This window comes from Ursus americanus, chromosome 33, assembly GCF_024610735.1.
Source record: "Ursus americanus isolate L20-20 chromosome 33, mUrsAme1.1.p, whole genome shotgun sequence".
Lineage (NCBI taxonomy): Eukaryota > Metazoa > Chordata > Mammalia > Carnivora > Ursidae > Ursus > Ursus americanus.
The window spans coordinates 11,403,928-11,418,391 of record NC_142159.1 but is presented as its reverse complement, the minus strand read 5'-3'; the positions used below and the strand labels follow the sequence as shown (position 1 = coordinate 11,418,391).

Below are 14,464 nucleotides of genomic sequence, written 5' to 3'. Positions count from 1 at the left end.
ATCTGCCTCCGGCTCGGTCATGATCCCAGGGTCCTGGGATCGAGTCCTGTGTTGCGTCGGGCTCCCTACTCAGCAGGGACCCTGCTTCTCCCTCTCCCTCTGCCTGCAGCTCCCCCTGCTTGTGCCCCCCCCATCAAATAAATAAATAAAACCTTAAAACAAAAAGCCATAAATAACAGCCACCACCATCATTATTAGGAACTTTTCAGAGCTCTGTTTGAGCCCTAGTGCCCCTTCCTGGTGGCCCTAGAGATATCACCCCCTCCTCAGTGAGTTTTAGGGGACCCACCCGTCCACCTCTAGGCCTACCAGGCAGATTCAGGAGAGCCATTTCAACACAAATAAAAACCAAGGCTTGGGAACCCGCGCCTGCTCCGTGGTCGCCACCCCAGAGCCAGAAGGGACAATTACTGCTGCGACTGAGGCGTTAGTAACGAGCATCCCTGCTATTTGGGCGGCCCAGCTCCCTGGAGTTCAAAGCATGTCCGGTGATCACCTCCTCCTTCCTCACCTCCAGCGACCTACTCCACAACTCAATGCCCAGAGAGGCTAAGCAACTTGTCCCAGGACACGCAGCACTTTGGCTGGACACCTATTCCCAGGCTCGGTCTGTGGTGGGGATTGCTCAGGAGAGGGTGACTCTCCCCCATCCCGTCCACGACAAGCTACCACAGGTGGACAGAGGAGAAGAACAGCAGTAGTTCCCGGAGGGAGCCTGTGGGTGAGGGGAGGGAGAGGAGGGCAGAGCTGCGCGGGCCCCGGATGGCAGAGGCAGTTCATGCTCAGGGGGCTGAATGAATGGGCCTTGAGTTGGAAAAGCCCAGAGGCCAGGCAGAGACCCAAGAGGGGGCAGCCAGGCCGGTGTTCCCTCCCGTTGTCGCCCCATGTGGGGACTGCCCTCTACTCACCGTCTGTGCGGGGCCCCGGGCGTCCAGTGGGCCTGGAGCTCCTGCTGCTGGGCTGTGACCTCCTGATGCGGCGGGGCTCTCAGCCGGGGCTCCTGGGGCAGGTCTGTCGGGCACCCCGTGATGGGGCGGGGCCCCTGGGGAGGCTCCTGCCAGCCCCTGGATTCCTCAGGGCCGCAGGGGTGGAGAGCTGGTTGGGCCGGTTCAGGCTCCCCACGCTCCTCCCCAGGTGCCTGCCCGTGCCCCTGGAGGGTGATAGTGATGTGGTAGCGGGTCCTCCTGGCACAGGGACACTCGCGTAGGGTCTGGGCTGAATCTGGCAGGGCTGGCCCTGGTGTGACAGGCTCGCCCTTTGCCCCCTCTGCCGTGGGGAAGGATGCTGGGCGGGGCAGCAGGTTTTCCAGGTTGCCTGGTGGCTCAGGCCTCGGAGGAAGCTCTGGGGTGGCGCACGGGGGTTGCAGGCAAGGGCAGCCTGGGGTTCCTCGCTCCACACATCCAGGAGCTGGCACCGGACATGCCGGACTCTCCAGGCCCACAGAGGCATAGCTGGCTAGGTCGGAAGCACTGCCCACAGCCGGCCTCTGTAGGCGCCCCAGGGGCTGAGGGGGCTCCCCTGAGCTGTGTCGTCTCCTCCAGAGCCGGGAACCACGGCTCCCTGCCCGAAGGTCCCATTCTGAGCAGCTGTGGGATTGGGCCTAAGGGAAAGCAGAGGCAGGGACCTGGTGACAGCACTTCTCCCTACCCTGCGAGCACCCCTCAACACCCTTGACTGCCCTCCTGGGCACAGGAGAAGCTGAACAGAGCTCTGACACCAAGCAGAGCTGCCCTAAGGGCCATGAAAACTGGACAAAAGGGCAGAGCTCTGGGAAGGCGCTCAGCATTTCACTCACCCTCTCCCATTCTGCATATGAGGGAAGTGAGGCCCAGAGAGGACACTGACCTGACTAAAGTCACTCAGTGAGGGCCCAACTCTCAGGCCAACCGCCACCTTCCCAGGCATCCCCAGGCCTCTGGCTCTTTGGCAGCAGCTTCTCTGGGGATCAGGGGCTGCGTGGATGTGCCTGGTACAAGCGTCTATGATCTCTGCCCACTCCAGGCTTCCGGAGAGCTTGTAGCCACCTCCCCCACCCCCACCCCCACCCCCCACCCCCGTACCCTTGCAGCCCGAGGTTCCCAAGCACACCTGGGAGAAGGCACCTGGGCATAGAGATGTACCTGGGCCATGAGGGACCCAGGGAAGAGGGTTCCCCTGAAAGTGGGACAAACCTCCATCTGCTATCTTCTCTGGGGCCCAGCCTGGCCGTGGGAGTGAGGGGAGAGGGCCAGGGATCCCAGACCTATATGGACACTGCTCCCCAAACCACTAATTTTCAGGGACAGGCTTGTGTCCTTGGCAACAGAGGAGCCAAGTCTGGGGTCAAAAGTCCTCCTAGGAGGGGCCTTTGATCCCAAATACCTCAATTTACTCATCTGTGAAATAGGTACAGCCTCTTGCTTCCCAAGGGCTAAATACCTCTAAAGACAGGGGGGCACCGTGATTAATGTGGGGGCCTGGAGCCAAGCAACCCAGACTCAAATCTCAGCCCTGCTACTTCCTAGCCACAATCTCAGTTTCCCCGTGTGTCAAATGGGTATGATAATAACAGTACCTGCTTCCTGGGAGTGCTACGAAGATTGTATGAGATAAGCCGTGCGGAGTAACCAGCACATAATGAGTACTCAATTAACTGCTAGTAATTACCAAGGGTACTCAGGACCACAGACACACGGCTGCTTGAGCCACCTCCAGAGGCGGCCTTCCGCTCCTCCAAAGGAGGACACCCTGTCACTTTTCAAGCCATGGCTCAGGTCCCCACTGAAGATGGGGAAACTGTGGCCAGAAGGTTAAACCACCGGCCCAGCTTCACCCCTGTAACTCCATGCCAGGAAGTGGGGAAAAGGGGCCAGAGAGGAGACAAGGTCAAGCTAAAGGAGGGAGTGTAGAAAGGGGGCTCCTGGGCCCAGGCCCTGGCCCTCCAGGCTTCCCCGAGGGCCTGAGCATGAGGAAGCTCAGGCTTCCAGCGCATCTAGGCCTCTTGCTGGATATTCTACTTCCATGACTTTCTTTCTCACAACAACTCTAAGCGGCATTATTGTCCCCATTTTGCAGACAGGGAAACTGAAGTGGGGAGTGACCTGCCCAGGGTTACACCGTGAATCAGTGGCAGAGGGAGGATTAGAGAACTTCAGGTACCTGACTTGTAAGTCAGGGTTCTCAGGGCCTGCCCGGCCCCTCCCAGAGCTTCTGAAGCCCCTCCCCTCCCGCCCCTTCGGATTCTCTCTTACCTTGAGGCTGACATTGCTGGTGCTGCCCAGGCCCTGGGCCAGGTCAGGGCAGCTCTGGCCACCCCAGGGCCTAGGAAGGAAGCGCAGGGAAAGGAGTGAAGTAGGCTCCTCCCCTCCCACCCTCAGACTGGACCCTGGGGCCCTCCCCTACTTCTCTCAGGGCACACAGGCAGGCTGAGCTCCTGAAAACTTAGGAGTGGGGCAAGGTCTACACAGCAGCTTCCCCTCTCTCCCTCCCCTAGCTGTCTACTCTTAGAAAGAGAGAAAAAGACAAGGATGAGCTTGGGAAAAAGTGGGGACAAAAGTGGGGACCAGAATATAGAAAAAGGACAGTATCTCAATAATTCAAAAGCCTGTCATTTGCTGAGGCCCTCCCCAGCGCCAGGCCTAGCCTTAGGTAGGGCGTTCATGTGATCTCCTTCGAGCCTCACAATAATCCTAGGTGGATATTATACCCCTATTTTTCAGATAAGGAAACTGAGGCCCAGAAAGGTGAAGTGACTTGCCTGGAGTCACACAGCTGGTAAGCCTTCGAGTAAGGACACTAGGACCGTCCCATTCCAAAGGCTGGTTGGACATCATGGCACTAATGGGGGCAAGATGGGGAAGTGCCTTGACTTCCTCCCCTGAGCACCCTGCCCCCGAACCCTGGGCAATCAGCAGGGATCAGAGAGGCCTGGGCCTTAGTGCTGGAGTCCCATTCCCACATCTGGTGAGAACTGAGTCCAAGCGCACACATGGGCTGTATCATCACATTGGCCCAGGAGCACGCACAGTCCCTCCCCTGTCCTCCCAACCCCTGACTCACCGGCTTGCCAACCCTGCCTCCTCTGGAGTGAGGAAAGGGAGGGGCAGGGCCACCTGGGCCTATAGGGCAGGTTCCTGCCAGACCCGGTAATGGGAGAGGGCGTGTCTTCCAGGTGGGGGTGGGCAGGGCAGTGGCAGGGTGTGGGTACCCCCTGGGGCACCCAGGCTTCCAGGCTTTCCAGGGCGGCTAGGCCCTCCCCTCCCCTCTCTCTCTGGCGTGAGAGAGAAGTACAAACCCCTCCTCTCCCTCTGCGCCCAGTCCTCAGGTACCCCACCCCTCCCCTGGCTGCTAAAGACAGCTGTGTCATGATAAGATCAGAACAAATTGCCTGGTAACTACATAGATACACAACATCCTATGCCTCCCAGCACATTCCATGCTCTTTTCAGATACCGGGCCTGTGAGCCACCGGGGTCCTCTTCACTATCCCCCTCGCAGCCATTCAGCTTTGCCGCCCAGAGCCGAACTTCCACTTAGACCGTAGCTACCAGGGAATGGGCTGAGAGAGGAAGCAATTTGTTCAAGGTGACCAGGCCGGTGGCACGTAGGGTTAGGACGGAGCTCTGGCCCCCTGGCTTGCCGTCTTGAAATCTCTCCAGGCCACAGAGCAGCCCAGCGCTTCAGGATACGGGCTCTGGAGTCAGACTGCCTAAGCTCGTAACCCAGCCCCACCACTTCCCAGCTGTGTGACTGGGCCAGTGACTTCACCTCTCTGAACCGCCGTTTCCATACCTGAATCACACGAACTACCTGCCTCACAGAGCTGCTGCGAGGATTAAATGAGATAATCCAGGTGAGGCACGAAGCAAGTGGCAAATAAAGGTTTATTGTTATTATAATCGGGGATGAAAGGGGAGATCATCCTGACATCTAAGGGCAGATGCAGTGAGGTCTAAGCAACGCAGGTGCCTGTCGTGCTCATGACAAAGGGAATTTAGACCAGAGGGAAACTGGCCTGTGATGTGACAAAGTCCACAGGGGCAGGAGGAGCCCCTACGTTTGCCTTTAAATTGTCTAATTGTCTCCCGAGAGGAAATCATAGTCCACGGGCCGCCACCTGACTTCGGGAATTAGAAAAGTTCTGAAGTTTCAAAAGAGCGCAGGTAATTTCTAAAGACCATGTTCACATTCATAGACCCAAAATCGTAGTACACGGACACGTACATTTTTATGCTCTCAGACACTCATACACGCTTATTTGAACACCCACTACCCTCTAACACACGCGCGCGCACACACACACACCTAGAGCCCAGGGGCGCCCCTGCAGCCCTCCTCCATCCCCCTCACCTATCCCGAGCTCTGGCCTCCTCCGGGGTCCGCTTCCCCCGGCGCTCCCTCCGGAGCCCTAGCCTGGCCAAGCCGCGGGCCAGGCGCGCCCCCAGACCCCCGCGCCGCTCGGCCATGGCAAGGGCAAGGCCCCGGGCTCTCGGGCACCGCAGCGCTCCGTGGCCGCGGGGGCCACCCGGATCCGCTCCTCGACAGAGCAACGCCTTCTCCGGCCCGCCCCCTTGAACAAACAGCGGCCCCGCCCGCCCCTTGCGGGCGGGGGACTGACCCAGAGGCTGCCCTCGCCCCAGGACATGGGGTGCGCTCTGCAGGGGCCGCTCCGCCTGAGCCCCACTTCTCCCCGCTCTCGCCTTGCTCTCCGCGCTGCTTCTTTAGGCCTCGGGAGGCGCCAGGGGCACACCGGGTGCCGGCCGCCGCCAAGCTGGCCTTGCACGAGGTGGGCGGGAAAGAGGAACCCCGGGCGAGCGGGGACCCGGAGGCGGGGCTGAACGAGGGGGTCTCTCCCCCCGAGGAGGAGGGGCTAGAACGTAGGGGCGGGGTCAAGACTGGAGGGGGCACGGTCTTGTCGAATGGGTGGGGCCTCGCCCGAGTGGTTGGCCTCTGGCGCAGGGCCAAAGGGGTGACGGGGTGGGCTTTAAACCCGGACGTTGATTCCTGGGCGGGGGAGACCAAAGGCGACCCCGCCGTTGCCCGGACGCGGTGGGCTCCTCCTGAGCGTTCTGTCGCGCGCTCCTGGAGAGCCTACAAACAGCGCGAAGCTCGCCCGGTCCCCGGGGGGGGGGGGGGGGGAGGCGGGGCGGGGAAGAGCTCTCAAAGCCACGGGGGCGCGAACGGAGCCCCCTGCTGGACGTTGGCCAGCTATTATTATTTAATAATGTAACCTGGGTCTCCTGCTTCCCAGCCAGTGCCCTTTCCCACCTGATGCTAACTCCCTAGTCCCGACTCCGGGGGGTGCAGAACACCTTGCACATCTGAGAGGATCCTCTGGGACTGCAGGGAGAGAGGTCACTAGGAGGGTCCTAGTTCCTCAGGTTCTCTTTGCCAGTTCTTCCCTCATACTCCTTGTAGGGTCTGTACGCCTTCCCTGGACTCATACCGCCTTAGCCCCTTGCCCTCTGTGATGAGTGGTCCTGGCACACGGGACGACCTCGTGTTTCTGGGTCATGAATGGACATTGACCTCCTTGTGTTCCTGCCCCTCCACCCTTACGGGTGCGGGGGGAGAGGCCCTCAGATCCTGGCATGCACACCCCACCTGACCATGGCAGGGAGTACCAGCGAAGGAGGCACACTGGCTTCCCAGGAACTGTGAGACAGGAAGGTGATGGGAAGCAGCAGACATACACCAAGGCAGGTGCTGGAACATCTGTTCAGGAAAGAGAGCGATGTGGCCAGTGCTTGGCAGCACAGTCTGCACCATGCAGAGTCCTGGAAGGCTGGGCTATCCATTGGCAAGCTGAGATTGGAGGCCCAGGTCCCAGACAGGCAGCAGGACCCAAATCCAGCCGCATGTGGATGGCTGCAAGCACCCACCCCATGAGCGGGCATCATAGGCTCTCCCTGGCTGTGTTCCCTGACCTGCTTCCAGGTAAGGTGTGAAGTCTGACAGATACACAGTGACTTCCCCCGCTACGTTGAAGTTCCGGAGGGCTCAACTTGCCGTAGAGAAAATCCTTTAATTGCTCTGCTCCTGCCCCCTCCCCAAGGCAGCCCTAGCACCAGGGCTCAGACTGGCTGCCCAGACTTTTCCCCAGAGACCAAGGACACCTTGACCTTTTCCAAATCCCAGCCCGTCTGCCTCTCTGATGGCAGTGCCACGAGATCTAGGGCTTCCTGGTGCCATTGGGCAAGGCAGGCAAGAGACGTCAAGGGCAGGTGGGTGTGAGCTAGGCCGCAAGGCCGTGGGCCGTGCAGGCTGTGGTGCAGCTTCGGGTGACTGTGCCGGGCGAAGCGCCGTGGACAGACACTGCACCGGAAGGGCCGGGCCCCCGAGTGCAGGCGCACGTGAGTCTTGAGGTTGCTGGAGTTGCTGAAGCGCTTGTGGCACATCTGGTGGGAATGGGCACTGGTGTCAGCTCTGCCCACCTGGCTGGCTTGGGACTCTGCTCCCCTTCCCCACCCCGGACACCCCCCCCCCAACACACACCACCACCACCTCCCTGTAACGCCAGCCTGGAAGCTTTTCCCATGATTTCTCGCTGGGACCCACAGCGTCTGGCACATTGGAGCCAGGCAGACCTGGGTTAGTGTCCTGGTTCCTACTCCCTGGATGACCTTGCATAGGTGACATCTCCTGTCTGAGCCTTGTTCTCCTTATTGGTAACATGTGACTATTAATACTTAACCTCATAGGTATGATGGACTGAATGAGATCATCACATAGGACCCTTAAGCGTGGGCCTACAGCTTTCGTGGGCGTAATGAACATTTACAGGGAGCTGCCACATGCCAGGAATTGGTCTCATAGAGTCTTCCCCAGGACCCTGGGGAAGCATGACTAAGTCCTAGCATAACTTCTCTATGACAGTGAGAAAGCAGAGGCTCAGAGGAGGAGAGCCACTCGCCAAAGGTCACACCCGTTGGAGGGAGAGCTGGGATTTGAACCCAAGTAGCCCAGACTTAGAACCATGATGCTTCTTTCAAGTTTGCCTCTGTTAATTGGGGAAAGAATTCCTGCTGTTCTGACTTCCTGAGGAATGTAGCAAGACTCAAAGGGAGAAGGAGCCTACATCGAGCTGACGTTATCTGTAGTGTTTGCGTACTTCGCACACACGAGGACTTTTACTTATCCAGCAAGCCTGGGAAGTAGGTTACAGGTATCCACTCCCCAGGACTCCCCAGCTTTATTATTCTCCTCCTGTAGACATACATCTCTATTCCTCACTCCAGGCCTAGGGAGACACCTCCAGTCTCACATTCTGGCCCTTCCAGGCTGACAGGGGTCATTTTCACCTCCCTCCCCGCCTCCACCCTTGCCTCCGGTCCTGTATCCACTTGTTCAGGAGCACTGGGGAATGAAGGCTACGGGTGCCATCCCTCCAGGGGCCTGGAACTACTCACCAGCCTGCAGGAGTACAGGGGAGGGGAAGGAGGGTCTCACCAGGCATTCATGGGGCCGCTCCCCAGTATGCACCACGTGGTGCTTCTGCAGGTGGGCGAACTGGGTGAAGCTCTTCTGGCACAGGGCACACTGGAACGGGCGTTCCCCACTGTGCACGCGCAGATGGACCTGAGCCAGGTGTGGGAGAAAGGCTGCCAACTGCCCGGAACCCTCCAGCAGGGCCTGGGATCCTGTCTAAATCTCTCCCCATGTTCCCCCAGGACCCTTATTTCGCATCAAGGTTTCTCAGTCCCCTTGCTACTCCATCACTGCCCTCAGGGCCTCTCTTCCATTCTCCAGAATACCCTCAGTCTTTCTGGTGCCCTGTGGGAGGGGAGGTGACAGTGGTCAGAAGGCTAGCTAAGGGATGGCCCACGTATATATATCCTGAGCAGTGCTGCTCAAAGGGTGGTCCAGGGGCGCCTGGCTGGCTCAGTCGGTTAAATGACCAACTCTTGGCTTCGGCCCAGGTCATGATCTCAGGGTCATGAAATCGAGCCCGCATTGGGCTCCATGCTTATGGTGGAGTCTGCTGGGACTCTTTCTCCCTCTCCCTCTGCCCCTTCCCCCTGCTTTCTCTCTCACTCTCTCTCTCTCAAATAAATAATCTTTTTCTTAATTAATTAATTTATTTGAGAGAGAAAGAGAGCACAGGCAGAGGGAAGAGGCAGAGGAAGAGGGAGAAGCAGGATCCCCCCGTGAGCAGGGAGCCTGATGCCGGGCTTGATCGCAGGACCCTGGGATCATGACCTGAGCGGAAGGCAGACACTTCACCAACTGAACCACCCAGACACCCCCTAAAATAAATAATCTTTAAAAAAAAAAAAGTGTGGTCCACAGACCAGCAGCCTCAGCACCACCTGGGAGCATGTGGAAAATGCCGATTCTCAGGCCCTGCCCCAGACCCACTGAATCAAAATCTCTGGGACTGGGACCTAGAAATCTGCATGTTTCCTGGCTCTCCAGGTTTAAATCTCATTAAAGTTTAAGGATTCACACCCTGGAGGACCCCGAAGGGTCGTTCCTCAACAGCCATAACTTCTCCTCAACTTCGGTGTTGCCTACACGTGCAGAGATCCCCAACTTGGCTGACACACAGACACGGGCCGGGGTCTTGCGGATGATGGCCGAGCGGCAACACGCTGCTTTGTAGCGTCCCGCGTCGAAAAGGCTGATTGTCACGCCTGTGACCTAGACTCACTAAAATCTACCCACTCTCCCACTGGACCTTCAAACAAATAAGCAAGAGGAGGCTTAACTGGGGATCCAGAAAGATGGTTGTTCAGGAAAGAGCTTTGCACTAGACACTGAGAGGCTAATATCAAGGCCTAACGTGACCATGCAATCAAAGTGACCTTGGGCAAACCCTTCCCTCAGTTTCCCCATTTTTGACTGGAAGGAGATGCTCTCACAGACAGTCTCTTAGGGTGGAGAGGACTTTGGTGAGGCCATTTTGTCCTGCGTCTCCTCTCTGCAAACATGACAGTGAGGGGCCAAGTGAGCCATCCCAGATCACAGCCTAGGGGCTGCCCAGGAGTTGCTCCAGCTTTAAGGTCCTTGATTCTGGAAGCAGGGCAGGAGGGGGTCATGGGCGGATGCTGAGGGGAGCCGCGGAGCCCGGGGGGCAGGTACCTTGAGGTTGGAGAGCTGCCCGAAGTTCTTGCCGCACACGTTGCACTCGTACAGGATTTTGCCATTCTCTTTCTTCAGCGGGTAAGGCAGAGCCGTGGTGCCCCGCTGGGAGCCCACTGGCGCCCGCCTTGATGGAGCCGCCCTGCCTGCACTCTTTAGCCCTGGGGAGTAGGTCCTGGCCGCTCCAGGACCTCGATTCCGGGCCTGGGAAGGTTGGCTTTGGCCAGAGGCTTGGGAGGCCCCTGGGGAAGGATACAGGGTCTCCCTCTGGGCAGTGGGGTGCCCAGGCTCACTGACACTCGTCAGCAAGCTGGGCATAGCCATGGTGGGGCAGGAGGGGCCTGGGGGCAGCACGAAGAGGGGGGGACCCTGGACAGAAGGTGGGGCCCCATAGGTGAGCAGGTGAGATGGAGGCAGAACTGGATACACAGGGTAGAAGGGGTGGAGGCAGAATGGGAGTTCTTTGGAGATGGGAGCAGGCAGCAGGCAGGAGCAGACAGCCAAGGGGCTGGGGCTCTTTCTGTTCTGCCAGGGGGGTGGGGAAGAGCCGCTGCGAGGAGAGAAGGATGGGCAGAGGGCCCCCTCGCCAGCTCTTTCCTGCTGGCTTCCCCTCTTGTCCCTGCTCGCAGGGTACTTGGCTGTGAGTTTCTCATCATCCGCGGAGCCGGCCTGCAGCCCTGGTGGCTGGTGCTCTGAGCAGGAAAAGAAAGATGGTCAGGGCCCTGCAGCCTGGGGGAAAGTTCTGCTCTCCATCCAACCAGGCCTGCTAGCTAGCTTGGCGAGGGGTGTGGGGGGCCCTCTAGCCTGCAAGCCTGTTGGACGATGGGGGGCAGGCATTTCCCTCTCTGGGCCTCCCTGATCTGCCCTTGCGGACAGAAGTGCCTAGTGTCTGTGCAGTGCTCCACACTCTTAGGGAGAGAAAATGATTCGAGAAGCTTATTAGACAACCAGGTGGAAAAGTCAAGTAGGCAGCTGGATGAATTGGTTTGCAGTTGCGTTAGTTAGTTAGTTAGTTAGTTAGTTAGTTAGTTAGTTAGTTAGTTGGTTTGGAGTTTCAAGGAGAGCTCCAAGCTGAAGACATACATTTGGGTGCGAGGGGCCCTGCCTGATGAGACCACCTAAGGGTGAGCGAGAGCTGCTGTGTTCAAAACTGGCAGTCACTTGACACATGTGATCCCATTTCAGTTCATTAAAATAAGTTCAATAAACATTCAGCTCCTCACTCCCGTGAGCTCCGCTGAAAAGGCTCGGTAGGTCCGCCAACAGCGCAAGCACAGCGGGTGTCCCTGGCTGCAGGAGGTCCTGTCAAACGCGCTGCTCTCCAAGACAAGAAGGCAGGCAAGAAGAGGAGAGAGGAGACTGAAGCGGGGCTGGGGAGGGAAGAAGGCTCTGGACCGAGTTCCGGAGCCCCGGGGATGTTTAGGAGGTAAGGAGACAAGAGCTAGCAAGGGAGACGGAGAAGGGACAGCCAGGGAGGGGGGATAAGCTAGGAGGACAGAAAGTGAAATACTAAAAAGAAAACATGCCACGGAGTAGATTGTCTGCTTCGATCCTCATTTATGCACTCGGCCAGCCTCACTGAACGGCTTCTCTCTCTGCTCTGGGCAGAGGAAATGAGGGCCATGGCCGCATAGTTCCCGGCGTCAGGAGGTCCCAAGTGTGCAATGAAGCAGTGCACTACCATGCAACAGCTTAGAACAGGCGTAGCGTGAGATCCCGCTCTCATGGAAGAAGAACCTGGCCTCAGTGATGTGGCTGAGGTCCCAGAGCCAGAAAGGGCAGAACCAGGACCCCACCCTCCGAGGGCTCCCAGTCAGTGCTCCACTCTTATAATAAGGACCTCTCTAGCTCACACATTCTAGGCAGACAAAGCGCCCCCCTCAATCCCCGGGACTTTGGCTACACGTTCTCCAGATCTCCCTGCCCAAGAAAGCCCCTGTCCACCCCCTGAAACCACCCCCGCCCCCCAACACTCCCCCACCAAGGCCAGAAGTCCAAACCAAAATGTGGAGGTAAAGAGTGCCTGAGGCTCTGTCCGGGGACCCTGGGACCCCTCCCTTTCCTGTCCTGGAATCTAAGAGTCCTCTCCCGCCTCCCACCTCCATCCAGGTGCAGCAGTCCACCCTGGACTTACTTGTGCTGGAGACGTCGCTTCTGAGACTCGGCGGGGCTGTGCTCAGTGGTGTCGGCTGCAGGGTGCACAGGTATAGGTCCAGGCCCTGGGGACAGGTCAGCAAGGCAGACCTGGCTGGTGCCAGTGGCAAGGGGCGCAGCCAGCTGGCGCAGGACAAGCCCCCGATATCCACTGTGTCAGAGAGCGGCCTGCAAGCTGAGAAGACCTGGAGGGCAGGAGGCAAGGGGCTTGGGGGTGGGGGGCTAGGGTACCTGTATCCCCGGGATGGTCCCAGCTCCAGTCTGGTTTCCAAAAGGAGAAGAGAAGCTAAGAGCCTCCCTCTACCACGTCTGCTACTAAATGGCTTCCCCATCCCTCAGCTGAAAATTTCTTTCCTCGGGGACTTTCATGCCCATCCCAGGATTGCCCTCCTCCTACCCTCCAGAACCCTTCACCTACCCCTGTTCTCTCTCCTAGCCTCCGTTCCTGACCTCCCTGGCCCCACTGTGTCTCAGACCATCAACACTATTTTGAATGGAGCCAAGATGAACTCGGAGAAAGTACTCATCAAAGACTGTAAGCCCCCCAAGATGGCCCTGGGATCCCCTCCCCCTAAGGCCCAGGCCATGGTCATACAGCCAAGCGTCCTGCAGGTGCAGGCTCTATCCCTTCTGATGCCCCAAAGGAAGTGTCTGGCCCCTGGGGCATGGGAGAGGGCCTCTGGCACCTCAAGGGCACATCCCCACGATGTGCAGGGTGGGGTAGGGATGCTCAGGCCCAGGGGACAATGGGAATCTCCTCCCTACAGATTTTCCCCCATTTCATCCTGACATCCTCTCCCTTCCATAATCAGGCTGACCTCAAAGATGGGGCTGGGATTCCCTCCTTACCTGGTCGCCTCGGCAGAGCTGGAAGTCCAGGCTGGAGGACGGGGAGCCCCCTGTCCTCCCCAGAGGCTTAGCCACGTGGCAACAATGGAAGTCTGGAACAGATAACCCCTTCATGCCCCTACTACCTGGGAAGACAGGTCAGTCACTGGTGAGCAGTGAAGGACCTCCAAAGAGGAGCCTGGCTTCTAGAGCTGGCCCTTCCACCAAACCATCATGTGACCTGGTGACCGGGAGCCAGTCACTGCCCCTCCTGGACTCAGTTTCCCTATCTGCAAAACACGAGGGTTGGACAGGCTGTTGTGTAAGGACTCAGTACTGACATTTAGAAGCCAGTGATGCTCTCTCTTGGTAGGTGCTGGAAGAGGACTGAATGGAGAAAATCAGGGGTAAGGAGCAGAGCTGGCCTTATCCTCATCCCTAGGGAAGAGGAGAGAGAGGAATGTCCTCATGGAGGTTATTTCTAAGTGAACTCAGAGACCTGAAGGAACATTCCAGATTTCCTGGAGGACACCAAGAATTGAGAAGCTGCTCTGTTCCATGCTGGGAGGGACTTCTGCCTCCATGACTCTACCAACCACAGCCTCCCCACCAAGGGGTACCCCTGCACCCTCGATCATCCACACAGCCTTTCTGGGCAGCTGAGGAAGCCCTAGGGTCCTGCCACCCAGACTGCCCAGGCTCAGCTCCCTCACCAGGAACTGTCTGACAGACTAGGCCAAGAACCCTCTGGGTCCCCTGACTGGCCTGACAGGAAGATGCCCTGATTCCCCTGCTGTCCACTCAGTTAGCACCCCGCTTCTCCATCTTCCTTCCCTGAAGGCCACACAGCACAGGGACCACCTCACCTCAGCAAGTGCCCCAAAGTTCCTTCCCGTTCTCCTCAATAGCCACACGTCTCCCCTTCTCAAGCGCCCCTGGGACCCTAGCACATTCACTCGAGTACCTCAGCCTTCCAAAACCCGGTCTCCTTTTTCTCTTCCCCGACTCCGCCCAACCCTGCCCAGCAGAGGCTCTTCTCCTGCACGAGGCTCGTCACCTGGCTCTGCGCAGGTTCCCTCTGGGGGCTGCGAGGAGGTGGGCAGGAGGGCAGCCACTGCGGCTGGGGCCCCAGTGAGTGTGAGAGATGACAGGAAGGTGTTACATTTGAAGTTGCCACAAATAGGAAGAAGGGGGTAGGCGGGGAGGCAAGGGGCCCTGCAAGACCTGAACAGAAGGAGCCGCCACCAGCCCTTACCCACCTGTGGCAACTGCACAGGACAAGATGCTGATTTGGGCCACCATGAAGCGGCGCTGCTGGAATGTCAGTGTGTGGAGGTGGAGTGGGTGGGGGTTGCTACGTCTGGTTCTCAGAGAACCCAGAAGGTTGAGTCCAAGAGGGACAGAGCGGGGCTGAAAGGCTGCA

General features: G+C 58.4%; 2 protein-coding genes across 4 annotated transcripts in view; both read right to left on the bottom strand.

The window, feature by feature from the left end:
- Positions 1 to 6,051, bottom strand: part of CRYBG2 (crystallin beta-gamma domain containing 2) — a 28,980-nt gene extending 22,929 nt beyond the window's left edge. Inside the window, exons 1-3 of one of the 2 annotated variants that reach the window (XM_087858313.1) lie at positions 5,329 to 6,051; positions 3,231 to 3,300; positions 909 to 1,600 (exon numbers count right to left, since the gene is read on the bottom strand). In XM_087858313.1, coding sequence (XP_087714439.1) covers positions 909 to 1,600; positions 3,231 to 3,300; positions 5,329 to 5,444 — 878 coding nt within the window. In that variant the 5' untranslated portion in view covers positions 5,445 to 6,051. Of the gene's footprint in view, positions 1 to 908; positions 1,601 to 3,230; positions 3,301 to 5,328 lie in introns of those variants that run through there. The other variant, XM_045782551.2, reaches the window with a different exon arrangement.
- A 76-nt stretch (positions 6,052 to 6,127) lies between these two features.
- On the bottom strand, positions 6,128 to 14,159 carry ZNF683 (zinc finger protein 683). 2 transcript variants are annotated; one of them, XM_045782602.2, is made up of 6 exons: positions 13,908 to 14,159; positions 13,063 to 13,187; positions 12,194 to 12,398; positions 10,060 to 10,751; positions 8,428 to 8,556; positions 6,128 to 7,376 (listed from the first exon to the last, which is right to left on the bottom strand). In XM_045782602.2, exons 2-6 carry the CDS (start codon positions 13,174 to 13,176, stop codon positions 7,053 to 7,055), a joined length of 1,464 nt encoding a protein of 487 aa, XP_045638558.2. In that variant the 5' UTR covers positions 13,177 to 13,187; positions 13,908 to 14,159; the 3' UTR covers positions 6,128 to 7,052. The 2 variants fall into 2 exon arrangements, with proteins under 2 accessions (XP_045638558.2, XP_087714463.1); XM_087858337.1 differs by lacking the exon at positions 13,908 to 14,159 and having other exon boundaries at positions 12,194 to 12,278; positions 13,063 to 13,527.
- Between the last annotated feature and the right edge of the window lie 305 nt (positions 14,160 to 14,464).